Source organism: Pogoniulus pusillus, chromosome 40, assembly GCF_015220805.1.
Source record: "Pogoniulus pusillus isolate bPogPus1 chromosome 40, bPogPus1.pri, whole genome shotgun sequence".
In the NCBI taxonomy this organism is placed as follows: Eukaryota; Metazoa; Chordata; class Aves; order Piciformes; family Lybiidae; genus Pogoniulus; species Pogoniulus pusillus.
The window spans coordinates 904,031-917,703 of NC_087303.1; the positions used below are offsets into that span (position 1 = coordinate 904,031).

General features: G+C 62.4%; 1 protein-coding gene across 1 annotated transcript; it reads left to right on the forward strand.

The window, feature by feature from the left end:
* Positions 1-517: 517 nt before the first annotated feature.
* Positions 518-9,266, forward strand: SLC35B1 (solute carrier family 35 member B1). Its single transcript, XM_064174456.1, has 9 exons — positions 518-734; positions 847-950; positions 1,156-1,286; positions 1,884-1,914; positions 2,089-2,246; positions 3,171-3,297; positions 4,258-4,364; positions 4,770-4,923; positions 5,639-9,266. The coding sequence occupies exons 1-9, from the start codon at positions 532-534 to the stop codon at positions 5,689-5,691; spliced, it is 1,068 nt and encodes a 355-aa protein (XP_064030526.1). The 5' UTR covers positions 518-531; the 3' UTR covers positions 5,692-9,266.
* The last annotated feature ends 4,407 nt before the right edge of the window (positions 9,267-13,673 follow it).

Genomic DNA, 13,673 nt, shown 5'->3' on the forward strand with positions numbered 1-13,673 from the left:
AAGCTGTGCCTGTTCCAGCAGCATGAACACAGCTGCTGCAGTGGGCTGCGAGCAGCCCTTCCCTCCAGCCGCTCGGGGGGGCTTCGGCCGCTCCCGGGCGGGAGGAGCGGAGAGCAGCGGCGGGGAGCGGGGCCGTGCGGGCGCTAGGACCTGCGCGCCGCGCCCGGGGGTGGAGCAGTCCTGCGCATGCGCACGCCCGGCCCGAGCGCCAATCACGGAGCCCCTCCAGCCCCGCCCCCGGCGGCAGCCAATCGCCGAGCTCCACATTGGGGCGCGTCAGCCCAGGGACCGCCCCTGGCGAAGGACCCGGACCCGGGGCTGCCCCGGGCGGTGCCTGTCCCGGCGGTGCCTCGCCGCCGCAGCTGCCGCGGAGCCGCGGGGGGGCTGCGCTGGGGCGGCCATGGAGGGTCTCGCCGTGGCGCTCCTGGAGGCTCCCACTCGGTGCCCAGCTTTATCCGCCCGCCCCTGTGCCGCGGCGGCTCCGGCGCTGCGGAGGGCAGGCCGCAGGGGCCCTGAGCGGCAGGCGGGCGCATGAGGCAGGCTCCGGCGCCGCCGCCGCCGCGGGATGCGGAGCTGGAGCTGGAGCTGGAGCTGGCCCCGGCGCTGAGCGGCCGCACCGCCGCCATGGGCGCCCCCGCCAGCGGCGCGCTGCTCCCCGACCGCCTCCGCCTGCCCGTCTGCTTCCTGGGCGTCTTCGCCTGCTACTTCTACTACGGCATCCTGCAGGAGACGATGTGAGTGAGGGGCCGGGGGCGGGCGGGGGTCCCGTCCCGTCCCGTCCCGTCCGGCCCTGCCGTGCCCCGCAGGCGCCGCGCCGGGGCTTCACCGCGTCCCCTGCGCTTGCAGCACCCGAGGACGGTACGGGGAGGGAGCGGAGCAGGAGCAGTTCCAGTACGCCCTGACGCTGGTCTTCATCCAGTGCGTGATCAACGCTGCCTTCGCCGCGCTCCGTGAGTGCCGCGGGGCCGCTCCGTGCGGGGCCGCTCCGTGCCGGGCCGGAGCCTCCCTGGGCGCCGAGCAGCAGCGCTGCCTGCCCCTGCCTCTGGCGCCGTTCCCGAGGTGCTCTGTGGGGGACTTTCGGGCCGGGTTTGGGTTTTTTGCGCCGTTCCTGACCTCCCTCCTCGCTGCTGTTGTGTTTCTGCTCTCCCGTTCCAGTGATCCGTTTCTTCGACGCCGCCAAAGCAGATCGCACCCGGAGCTGGCTCTACGCCACCTGCTCCCTCTCCTACCTGGGCGCCATGGTGTCCAGCAACTCAGCGCTGCAGTTTGTCAGCTACCCCACGCAGGTGGGGCGGGGGGAGGTGGCCTCACCCTGACACTAAGCCCTCTGCTGCCCCCTGAGCTGGGGAGGTAGACACCGGTGGGGAGGAAGCTGCTGGCACAGGGAGAGAAGAGATTTTGGTGCTGATGTTCCTCTGGATGCACTTTTGGGGGGTCAGGGCTGGGTTCAGGTGGGGGTGGGGAGGGCTCGGAGTGGGAGCAGCAGTCCCTGGAAGTGGCTGCCTGGGAGCTGGTGCTGAGGGTGGGAGGTTTGAGAGGGTTTGTGGAGGCTTCGGTGTTAGCTCAGCAGCTGCCCCAGGGTGGGTCTGGTCCTTACCCCCGGGGGGGTGGAACTCTGGGGCAGGTTGCCCAGGAATGTGGGGGAGGTGTTCAGGGTGAGGCCCAGCAGGGCTCTGGGCAGCCTGCTCTGGTGGAGGATGTCCCTGGGGTTGGACTGGATGAGCTCTGGAGGTCCCTTCCAGCCCAGGCCACTCTGATTCTGTCTGGTGAGGCTGCTGAGGGGGGAGCAGCAGGGTGGGCTGTGCCCCCCTGTGGTCCCAGCCTGGTGCCCCAGTTAATAGCCTGGTTGGTAGTGGTGGCTTAAGGAAGTTTCTCTCTTCCAGGTGCTGGGCAAGTCCTGTAAGCCCATCCCAGGTGAGCCTCTGCCCTCCTGCCTCATGCCTGGGGCATCTCTAACACCTCAGAGCAGAGCCTCTGCCTCCTCCTCCTCACCCTGCTCGTGGGGGGGCAGCAGATGGCCTTGGAGTGCTGCTCTGCTGGGCTGAGTGGAGCCTCCTGGGAGCAGTTTGTGATGCTGCTTCTTTGCAGTCATGCTCCTGGGAGTGACTGTGCTGCGGAAGAGATATCCCCCAGCCAAGTACCTCTGCGTGCTGCTCATCGTGGCCGGGGTGGCTCTCTTCCTCTACAAGCCCAAGAGGGCAGCTGGCACTGAGGAGCACAGCTTTGGCTATGGAGAGCTGCTGCTGGTGAGCCCTGGGGGCACAGGGAGGGGCAGGAGGGCAGAGCTGCTGCTGAGCTCTGGGGGCACAGGGAGGGGCAGGAGGGCAGAGCTGCTGCTGGTGAGCTCTGGGGGCACAGGGAGGGGCAGGAGGGCAGAGCTGCTGCTGAGCTCTGGGGGCACAGGGAGGGGCAGGAGGGCAGAGCTGCTGCTGATGGGCTCTGGGGGCACAGGGAGGGGCAGGAGGGCAGAGCTGCTGCTGGTGAGCTCTGGGGGCACAGGGAAGGGCAGGAGGGCAGAGCTGCTGCTGGTGAGCTCTGGGGGCACAGGGAGGGGCAGGAGGGCAGAGCTGCTGCTGGTGAGCACTGCTGGCATGGGGAGGGCAGAGCAGAGATAAGGCAGTGTCCTTTGTACCCCAGGTGAAGCCTGGTGCTGGCGTGGAAGTGCTCACGTGGAGGGCAGTGGGGCTGTGGGGTGCCCTCGTGGGCTGTGGGGTGAGGTCAGGGTGTGGGTGCAGACCCATCCCTCTTGGCATGTCCTGAGGGCACTTAATTTGCTGTTTAATGGCTGCCTGGGGGGTAAAAGGTCTCCAGGGAACCCTTTGAGCTACATTTTAGTGTCAGAAGGGGACCTGCAGGCAGGCTGGGGAGGAGCTGTGCAGAAGGGTCTCTGAGGGCAGTGCTTTGGAGCTGGAGCAGGGGAGATGCAGGTTGGACATCAGTGAGGGTGGGAGACCCAGGAGCAGGCTGCCCAGGGCTGTGGCTGAGGCCCTGTGCCTGGAGACAGTCAAAGTCTGACTTGCTGTGGCCCCGAGCAGCCTGCTCTGGTTGGAGCTGTCCCTGCTGGCCGCAGGGGGCTTGGCCAGGATGCCCTCTGGGGGGTCCCTCCCAGCCCTGTGCACTGTGCAGCAGTGAGGGCTGAAGCTGTTCTGTGCTGCCTCCTCTTTTCCCAGCTGCTGTCCCTGACCCTGGATGGCCTCACGGGGGTGTCCCAGGACCACATGAGAGCTCACTACCAAACGGGCTCCAACCACATGATGCTCAACGTCAACCTCTGGTCCACCTTGTTCCTGGGGGCCGGTAAGGAGCTCCCCGCTCAAGCCACAGCCCCCCCGGGCCAGCCCGTGGCAGGAGCTGCCCTGTGCTGCTCCCCACCTGCAGATCACTCCCTGCTGGCCTGGGGGTCGGTCGCTGTGCCCCGCTCGGGTGCAGCTCTCCGCGTGGCCACCAGAGGACGCTGCTGCCCCGCAGCGGAGCTGCCCTGGGCTGGCTCCGGAGCTCTGCCCTGCTCTGCTGCTGCTCTCCTGCTCCAGCCCAGGGCTGCACTGCCGCGGGGCTGGGGTCAGGCTGAGGTCTGCACTTGCTGATTGCTTTCAGCCATTGCCCAGGGGTTGGTCTCTGCTGCTGCTGCGTTCCCCACCCTGGGGGGCTTAGCTCTGGGGCCCAGCAGCTGCTGGTGGGTTCTGGGTGCAAGCTGAAGGCTGCACACAGGCAGAGGCTGCTCAGGCTGCCCCTGGGCTCATGCTTAGCCTGAAGTCCCATGTCCAATTCTGGGGCTGCCAACACAAGAAGGGCATGGAGAGGGTGCAGAGGAGGCCACAAAGATGGTCAGAGGGCTGGAGAGCCTCTCCCGTGGGGACAGGCTGAGGGGGCTGGGGCTGCCCAACCTGGAGAGGAGAAGGCTGTGGTGAGACCTTAGGGCAGCCTTCCAGTGCCTGAAGGGGGCTAAGGAGAGCTGGGGAGGGACTTCTGACAAAGCCCTGTGGGGCAGGACATGTGGCAGTGGTTTTGGGCTGCAAGAGGGGAGCTTGAGGCTGGAGATGAGGAAGAAATTCCTGCAGTGAGGATGGGGAGAGCCTGGCAGAGGCTGCCCAGGGAGGCTGAGGCTGCTCCCTCCCTGGCGGGGTTCGAGGCCAGGGTGGGTGAGGCCCTGGGCACCCTGTGCTGGTGGGAGGGGTCCCTGCCCGTGGCAGAGGGATGGGAATTGGCTGACCCTGAAGGCCCCTCCCCACCCAGCCCATGCTCTGGTCTCTCTTGCAGGCATCCTGTTCACTGGGGAGCTCTGGGAGTTCCTCAGCTTCACTGAGCGCTACCCCAGCATCATCTACAGCATCCTGCTCTTCGGCCTCACCAGTGCCCTGGGGCAGGTAAAGAGCCCCTGGGGGAGCACAGAGCTCTGTGCCCAGCTGGGAGGTGGCAGGGCGAGGCTGGGGGCCCTGCTGTGCCCTGGAGGTGCTTTTGTCCTCTGCAGGCACCTTCAGGGTAAAATCTGGGCTCAGCTCCTGTGCACAGTCAGGGTTTGAAGGAACATTCAGCTCTGGCTTGATGCTTGATCTGGGCTGGAGGCCTGCAGCAGGCTGCCCAGAGAGGTTGTGGAGTCTCCTCTGCAGAGCTTCCAACCCCACTGTGCTCCCAGGCAAGCTGCTGTGGGTGCCCTGCTTGAGCAGGCTGGGGCCAGAGGTCCCTTCCAGCCCCCCCATGGTTGGGTTCTGTGCTCTCTGCTGTGCTTTCCCCTGTCAGGTTGCCAAAAGGCTCCTGTTTGTCTTTTGCAGAGCTTTATTTTCATGACTGTGGTGTACTTTGGCCCTCTGACCTGCTCCATCATCACCACCACTCGCAAGTTCTTCACCATCCTGGCCTCTGTCATCCTCTTTGCCAACCCCATCAGCAGCATGCAGTGGGTGGGGACCATCCTGGTGTTCCTGGGTAAGTTGGGAAGCAAAGCCCCAGAGCTCTTTCTCCTTCCTGTTCACTTCGAGGTGATGTGAGAGCTCCCCCAGGGTGCTGGGCACAGGACTCTGCTGGAACAGTCAGTGCCAGAGCAGGGAGGGGGAGCACAGCCTCCACCTCCTGCCCCCCAGTGAGGAATCCTGGAGTGGTTTGGGTTGGCAAAGCTCTCCAAGCTCATCCAGTCCAACCTGCAGCCCAGCACCACCATGGCCACCAGACCCTGGCCCCAAGTGTTCCTTGCACACCTCCAGGGGTGGGGACTCCACCACCTCCCTGGGCAGTCTCTGCCAGTCCCTGACCACTCTGGCAGGGCAGGAATTGTTCCTCATGGCCAACCTAAACCTCCCCTGGTGCAACTTGAGGCCATTTCCTCTTGTCCTATCACCTGACACTTGGGAGCAGAGCCCAACCCTGGCCCACTCCAGGCTCACCTCGGGGATCTGTGCAGAGCAATGAGGTCTCCCTCAGCCTCCTCCACACTCAGCACCCTGAGCTCCCTCAGCTGCTCCTCCCCAGCCCTGTTCTCCACACCCCCACCAGCTTGGCTGCCCTTCAGAGGGACTCACTGCCTCGAGTGGCCTCAGTAACTTGATGCTGTCGAGCTGCTGGCTCACAGAGTTCCTGACCTTGGGCTTGTGTGGAGAACCCAAACCAAACCCTCCAGCACAGGAACCCTTTTGTGTCTCTGCAGGCCTTGGACTCGATGCCAAATTTGGGAAGGGAGTGAAGAAGACCTCCCATTGAGAGTTGGTTGATCTCTGTAGCTGGAATGAACTTTTAATTTATTGTCTTGTACCTCAGAATCTGTTCTGGATCAGGACTCAGGATAGGTAATTCCAGGGGGGAGCCTTTGGGTTGGCTTTGGTTGAAGTTTGGCTGGTTTGGGTTTCCCTTCTTTATTAACTCTCAGTTGTCTGACCAGTGGAATAGTTCAGTTTTAACTGGAAGTGAGCTTCCCCCCCCTTTTTTTTTGGCCTGTAACCCAAGCTGCTCTGTTAGATCCCAGCAGCAGGACAAAGATTCTTGCCTTAAGAGGGGAAGCAAAGCCCAGCAAAGCCTCAGCTCCTTTATTAAAGACAAACCAGGGCACAGACACAGCTCCAGAGCTGGGAGTGCTGCTGCTGCTGCTGGCTGACTGTGGGGAGGGAGCAGCAGCAAACCTCTCTGGCTGGTAGAGCTGTGTCAGTGCAAAGCTCCTGGATTAGAGGCCTGTGTTGAAGACAAATCCCTCCTGGAGCAGTCCTCCCTTGCCAGGCTGCTGGAGCAGGCAGTTGGATGCTTCCTCCCGGGAGGTGATCACCGCCGGGAGCAGCTCTTGGCACCTGTAGACGTTTCCAGGAGTGCTGCTTTGGGCCGCTGGGGCCCAGGTTAATTCCTTCCACCCCCCTCCTCCGTGGTGCTGAGGAAGGAACCAGGACCCTCTGCTGCTGAACCCATGCCCAGGGTTGTGTGCCAGCAGGTGCCAAGTGCTGCAGGGGCCCTTGGTTAATGAGGCAGCGTCTGCAGCGAGCTCCCCGGCGCTGCACGGGGAGGAGCTGTGCCCACAGTGCTGCCTTCAGAGCTGGAGAGCAGAACCCTCCACGGAGGAGCTCTACAGATGAAAGCTTGTTCCTAGCAGCTGTCACTTGCTCTCCATCTGCTCGCTGCCTTTGGCCTTTTGCCCCTCCAGATGGGAGCTTGATCTCTTTCCTCAGCGGCTGATGAAGTCTCTCTCTCTCCATCCCCTGCTTCCCCTCCCCCCCCCCCTCGGGTGCTTCTCACAACCCTTTTGCTCTTGGCGTCAGATTTGGGTTTCATTGAGTCCCTCTCACTGTCCCAGAGCTCTCCCAGACAGCCCCTTCCTTGCAGGGTGAAACCTGAGGCTGCTCATGTGCTTTCCCCCCTCCTTCCTGCACCTCTCTGCTGCCTTCCCTTGCTTTCAAGGCCAGGCCATAGCTGCTCACTGCTGGGGAGTCCTCACTCCCAGAACATCAGGGGGTAGAAGTGACCTCAAAAGATCATCCAGTCCACACCCCTGCCAGGACAGGGTCGCCTAGGGCAGGTCGCAGGAGCACAGGCAGGTGAGTTTTGAATGTCTCCAGAGGAGACTCCACAGCCTCTGGGCAGCCTGCTCCAGGGCTCTGCCAGCCTCACAGTGAGGACTTTTCCCCTTGCATTCATGTGGAACCTTCCCTGCTCCAGCTGCCAGCCCTTGCCTTGGGCACCCCTGAGCAGAGCCTGGCTCCATCCTGCCACTCAACCTTCACATCTCTGCAAGCTTCTGGTTCTTGACTCGGGTGGATGTGGGGGAGGGGAGGCTCAGCCTCCCTGCAGGCTGCTCTGCTTCCCAGTGTCTGGGAGGTACAAAATCCTACCTCTGGTGTGTGAAAGGGAGCTGAGAGATGGCCTGCTCCAGTCTCTGCCCACCTGCCCTTGCCCTGCCACTGGGCACAAGGCCTGGCCACGTCCTCCTGCCAGCACTGATCAGATCCCGCCCCCCCCCCCGGCTGCTCCTCTCGGACTGAACTGCTCAGATTCTGAGCCTTCGGCCTCACGGAGACGCTGCTGTGCCCTCGGCATCTCTGCTGCCCACTGCTGTCCCCTGCAGGGATGAAGGCATCAGCTGGGTGTGGCTCTCAGAGCAGGCTGCCCCCTGTGCTTCCAGGGCTTGTCCTGCCTCTTTGCACCATCTTCAGTTGAACTCAGACTCAGCGACCCAAAGGCAGTGGGAGCCTAACTCAGCTCCAGAGCTGGGCTGGGGTTAGGTCGGTGCTGAAGGCTCCCAGTGCCTGTTCCAAACCCCTCCCTCAGCCATCCTCTCCCTCTGGGACATGGAATTCCTCTCCAGCCCCCTTGCCTGCTCGGAGGGGTTGAGGCTTGGCCCTTGCCAAGGGCAGAGCTACACAGCCAAGGGAGGTCTCTGGTGTGGTCCCCACGGAGGTCCCACAGCAGTAATTCTGCACTGGCTGAAGCTCTTGAGGGGGTTTCTGAGCAGGGCCTGAGGGAGCAAGGTGGCAGCAGCAGGGAGTTGATTTATGGCACCTCCAGCCACATTCTCCCTCTGCAGAAAATGCTCTTCCTGACCCTTTCTCTCCTCTGCACCTCAACTCCAGATGTAGCTTCAGGACAAGAGGGGTTAAAAGCCCCCAAATCAACCCAGAACCCAGCTCCCAGCCCACCTCTGCTCAGTTTTTAACCACTCAGAAGCAGCCACCAAAGTCTCAGGGCAGCTCTTGCCCGAAGTGACCAATCTGTGCCCTTCCCCAGCCTGCAGAAAGTGAAGCTGGGAGCTCCCTGGGGTTTGTTTTCCTGAGCCAGGCTCTGTCTTTGCCAATATCTTCAGCTTGTCTGCATTCAGAGCACAGATTTAGAGATCAGTCTGCCAAGGAGGAAGAAAGGAAAGGAGCTTTTCTCTCTGCTGATTGCTGCAGGCTGCCTTGACCCACTTTAGCTCTAAAGCCTGCTCCTGGTGTTGCTCCAGCTCGGTTCTTGCTGCCCTTCTGACTCTTATTGACTAAGAATGTCTTAAAAGCAGCAGCTCTTGTACCTGCCTTGAGCCTGCATCCCCTGATCTGCTCTGCCAGCCTGTCTGCTCTCCACACCTCACGTCCTGCCAGGTCCCACAGGAGGCTACCGAAGCAGTCCAAGAAGCTCTCTTCAAGCCGGCGCTGCCTGCGCTTGGACAGCTCTAACAGCACTGCCACAAGGCAGGTCCCCAGCCGTGGGCTGCAGGGGGAGGGCTGCTGCAGGGCCTCTTCCCTGGTGACAGCTGCTTGCCACAGGCTGAGAGGCTGCCTGCTGGCTCCGGCTCTCTGCTCTTGCTTGGCTGCAGCTGTCTCTGGATCAAGACAGGTAAACTCCAAAGGAACTGGGGGCAGGATGCAGTGGAGTTGCTCTCTCCTGTTGGAGGCTGTGGCTGCTCTCCCAGGCACCTTCTTGCAGAGAGGATCCTTCAGTCTGATCATCTGTTGGCCTCCTGGCTCCTGTTGTACAAGCAGCCCAAGTGGACTGAGAGGCAACCCCTGGGCTTCTGCTGGGGTGTCAGGGAAGGCTTCACTGAAGAGCTGAGTGAGGCACAAAGGGTCGAGAGTTAATCCAGACACTGCCTAAGCTCCAGGGCAGGGCTGTGCAGAGCAACCTTCAGCTGCTGGCAGGTTGTGTTTGGGGAGTCAGAGAAGGAATTGGTGAAGTGGAGAGGTTTGGAGGAATTAAAGCACAGTGCCCAGGTTCTCCATCGCCCTCTGGGCTGCAGCAGTTCTGCTCTGCCTCACTTTGTCTCTGCTTTTTTAAGACATTCTCCAGTTTATTAGTTACTAATAAAGAAAAGAGACTGCCTTGTTCTTGCTGGTCCCCTCTGCCTCCCCTCTGCCTCCCCTCTGCCTCCCCTCTGCCTCCCCGGCCCCAGTCCTATGGCAGCAGCAGGGCTAAAAAGGGTTTGAGGGGGCTGCAACATCTCCCTGGTGGAGAAAGGCTGAGGGCCTTGGGGCTTTTTGGTCTGGAGAGGAGCAGGCTGAAGGGGATCTCATCAGAGCTGATCAGTACTTAAAGGGTGGGGGGCAGGAGGATGGGGCCAGGCTCCTCTCAGTGGTGCCCAGTGGCAGGACAGGAGGTTCAGCCTGAACTCGTCTGAAGGTGAGGAGGAACTGAAGGGTGATGGAGCTCTGGAGCAGGCTGCCCAGAGAGGTGCTGCAGTCTGCATCGCTGGAGACGTTCAGAACCTGCCTGGCTGTGCTCCTGTGTGACCTTTGGGTGAACCTTCCTCGGCAGGGGGCTTGGGCTGGGTGGTCTCCGGAGGTCCCTTCCAGCCTCTGCCATGCTGTGGTTTGTGGTCATGCCAAGGTGGGAAGTGGCAAGGTGTGGTCACGGCAGCTGGGGCATGGTTCAGTGGTGGTGTTGGGTCCCTGGTTGGACTCAGTGACCTGGGAGGGCATTTCCAGCCCGAGCACTTCATGGTCCTGTGAGCCCTCTGACGTCTGAGCCTGGCTGAGTGGCCGAGGGCTCACTGAAGGGAGCGGCTGTGGTTTGCCTTCCCCAGCAGCTGTGGCTGCGCTTTGGCTGAGCAGGGAGGAAAGGAAATGAGTGGAGCAGGAGGTTCACTGAAGTGCCTTAGACAGAGCCCTGCGAGTCAGAGGGAGAAGTTCTGAAGCGCTGCTTGGTCGCTCCAGAGCCCCAGACTCCAGCAGGGGGAACTCTGATCTCGGCCAGCCCCGGGAAATCCGCGGGGAACAGAGCAGCAGCTCCGCTTTAGGCTGCACCCCCGGAGCCTCCGTGCCGAGAGCTGCCTCCGCCTGCGTCCCGCTGCAGCCTGCCCGGCCGGAGCTGGAGCTGCCGGAGCTGGAGCTGGCGGAGCTGGAGCTGGCCGGAGCTGGAGCTGGCGGAGCTGGAGCTGGCCGGAGCTGGAGCTGGCGGAGCTGGAGCTGGCCGGAGCTGGAGCTGGCGGAGCTGGAGCTGGCCGGAGCTGGAGCTGGCGGAGCTGGAGCTGGCCGGAGCTGGAGCTGCAGCTGCCGGAGCTGGAGCTGCCGGAGCTGGAGCTGGAGCTGCCGGAGCTGGAGCTGCCGGAGCTGGAGCTGCCAGAGCTGGAGCTGGAGATGGCGGAGCTGGAGCTGGAGCTGCCCGGAGCTGGAGCTGCCCGAGCTGGACCTGGAGCTGGCGGAGCTGGAGCTGGCCGGAGCTGGGCGCTGCGAGGCAGCACAGCCCTCGGGAGGCAGGAGCAGAGGGGGTCCCGGGCATGTGTCCTGTCCCCACGTCACGCCGGCAGCTGCTCCCTCCAGAGCTCTGCTGGGAGCCTCCTTGCGAGCTCTGTGGTTCCAGGAGGTGAGCAGAGCCAGGCAGGCACCGAGGCTGCGGCAGGGCAGCGCTGCAGCGCCTGTGCCCGTCCCCTCGGGGCGAAGGTGTTGCTGTCTCGGCTAAGCAAGGTGAAGTTTTGCCTCGCAGCTGACCCAGACACAGCAGCCGCGGGGGGGTGGCGGCAGCTGGGCTCTCGTTCGCCTTCCTGGGCTCTGTCGGCTGCAGCAGCAGATGGTGAGGCAGCCCCGAAGGTCTGGAGGCAGCAAGGCTGCTGCTGCGCTGTGCTCTGTGGGGGTGGGCAGGGCTGTCTGACACCGAGCGGCACCTGAAGGGGCTGCAGGGGAGCGGGGAGGGAGCTCTGACAAGGGCTTGGAGAGCCAGGATGAGGGGGAATGGCTCTGAGCTGAGACTGGAGATGAGGAAGAAGCTCCTGCGGTGAGGGTGGGGAGACACCGGCACAGGTTGCCCAGGGAGGTTTTGGATGCTCCCTTCCTGGAGGTGTCCCAGACCTCGAGCAGGCTGTGCTGGTGGGAGGTGTCCCTGCCCCTGGCAGAGGGTCTGGATGATCCTGCAGGTCCTTTCCAACCCAAAGCATTCTGTGGCTCCCTGCTCGCAGGGATGGTGCAATCAACCACCACAGCACACATCTTGCACAAGAGGAGCAGAGCACTGCCTGGGCAGCTGCTGGCTGATCCTCATGGCTGCTGAACGCTTGGGCTTGAAATCACTCCTGGAGAACAACTTTCTGTGCACCACCTGAGTGCACCTCCAAACGGACTGAGCAGCTGAAGGCTCACTCCTGCCACTGGGGCTGCAGTGACTCCATGCCCTAACAGTCATCGCAGGCCACAGCTAATGAGAAGGCAAAGCCAAAGAGCTGATTAGCTCCACACGAGGCTCTTGAGCTCTGTGAGGAGGTTCTGCAGCAGCAGCATTCCAGCCCCAGCCCTCGCTGCAGTTTCTGCAGTGAAGTGGACAGTGAGAGCTAACACTCAGCACTGTGCTGCAAGCACAGGCTCAGGGAGCTGCTCTCTGCTGCTCTCTGCCCTGCTCCGCTCTGCTCTGCTCCTCTCCGCTCTGCTCTGCTCCGTCCTCTGCTCCCCTCCACTCTGCCCTGCCCTGCTCCTCTCTGCTCTGCTCCTCTCTGCTCTGCTCCTCTCCGCTCTGCCCTGCTCCTCTCTGCTCTGCTCTGCTCCGTCCTGCCCTGCTCCCCTCCACTCTGCCCTGCCCTGCTCCTCTCTGCTCTGCTCTGTCCTGCTCTGCTCCCCTCCGCTCTGCCCTGCCCTGCTCCGCTCTGCTCTGCTCCTCTCTGCTCTGCTCTGCCCTGCTCTGCTCCTCTCTGCTCTGCTCTGCTCCTCTCTGCTCTGCCCTTCTCTGCTCCTCTCTGCTCTGCTCTGTCCTGCTCTGCTCCTCTCTGCTCTGCCCTGCTCTGTCCTGCTCTGCTCCTCTCTGCTCTGCCCTGCCCTGCTCCTCTCTGCTCTGCTCCTCTCCGCTCCGCTCTGTCCTGCTGCGCTGCGCAGGGGCCAGCAGAGGTAGCAGCGTCTCGGAGCAAGGAAAACAATTTCACAGACCATTAGGGCTGGCGGGAAGCAGCAGGATCAGGTTTTAATGAACGCAGGATCAAAAGCATCTCAGAGCGAACCGGCCCCGCAAACAAGAGCAGGCTCCTCGGGGGGGGCAGGAGCCGCTTCTGACGGGAAACAAAGCTCCGAGTCGGGCGTGAGGGAGTCGCTGCTCGCAAGAGTGCATTTTAATTTCCTCTGCTGCAGAAATTGGCTTTGATACTTCTCCAGCAGATGCAGCAAGCAGCGTTAGGAGCAGATCCCCGCAATTAAAATCTCCGAGCCAGAGGTTCCTCTTTCCAAAGGGGGTCAAGAGTTGTTCCCAACAAGGTTTGTTCCCGCGCGGATCAAAGCAGGCTTTAATCACAGCAACGATGCGGCCGCGGAGTGCCTCCGGCTGGGGGGCGCTGGAGGAGCATCCAGTTCCATCTGCGGGGACACCTTCCGGCAGGTCAGGATGCTCAAAGGCCTCATCCCACCTGGCCCTGAACATCTCATCTGGAGCATTGCTGCTGTGGGGAGAGGCTGAGGCAGTTGGGGCTGTGCAGGCTGGAGAGGAGAAGGCTCCCAGGGGACCTTCTTGTGGCCTTGCAGGATCTGAAGGGGGTTACAGGAAAGCTGGGGAGGGACTTCTGAGGCTGACAGAGAGTGACAGGACTGGGGGGGTGTGGGGGGTGGAACAGAGCTGGAAATGGGGAGAGTCAGCCTGGATGTTAGGAAGAAGTTGTTGAGCAGGAGAGTGGTGAGAGGCTGGCAGGGGCTGCCCAGGGAGGTGGTGGAAGCCTCATCCCTGGAGGTGTCCAAGGCCAGGCTGGCTGAGGCTGTGGGCAGCCTGCTCTGGTGTGAGGTGTCCCTGGGCATGGCAGGGGGTTGGAGCTGGCTGCTCCTTGTGGTCCCTTCCCACTCTGACTGACTCTATCCCCAAGCAAGGAGCATCCCCAGGCTCCCTGGGCAGCCTGTTCCAGTGTCTCACCACCCTCACAGCAAGGAATTTCTTCCATTCTAAATCTCCTCTCTCACTTGAAGCCATCACCCCTCACTGTCACTGCAGCCCCTGGTAATGAGTCCCTCCCCAGCTTTCCTGTAGCCTCCTTTGAGCACTGCCTGACTGCTCTAAGGTGTCCTGCAGGCTGAACAGCCCCAACTCCCTCAGCCTGTCTTTGTAGGAGAGATGCTCCAGGCCTCTGTTCCCTGCACTGGGGCTCCAGAGCTGAAAGCAGCACTGCAGCTGGGGTCCCACGAGACCAAACTTAGCTTGCAGTGTTTTGAGGTCAGGACAGCAAATCTGGACAAGAAACCTTAAGAGCTGAGACCTGCCCAGAGAGGGGCAACGAAGCTGAGGAGGGGCCTGGAGCACAGCCCTGTGAGGAGAGGCTGAGGGAGCTGGGGGGGTGCAGC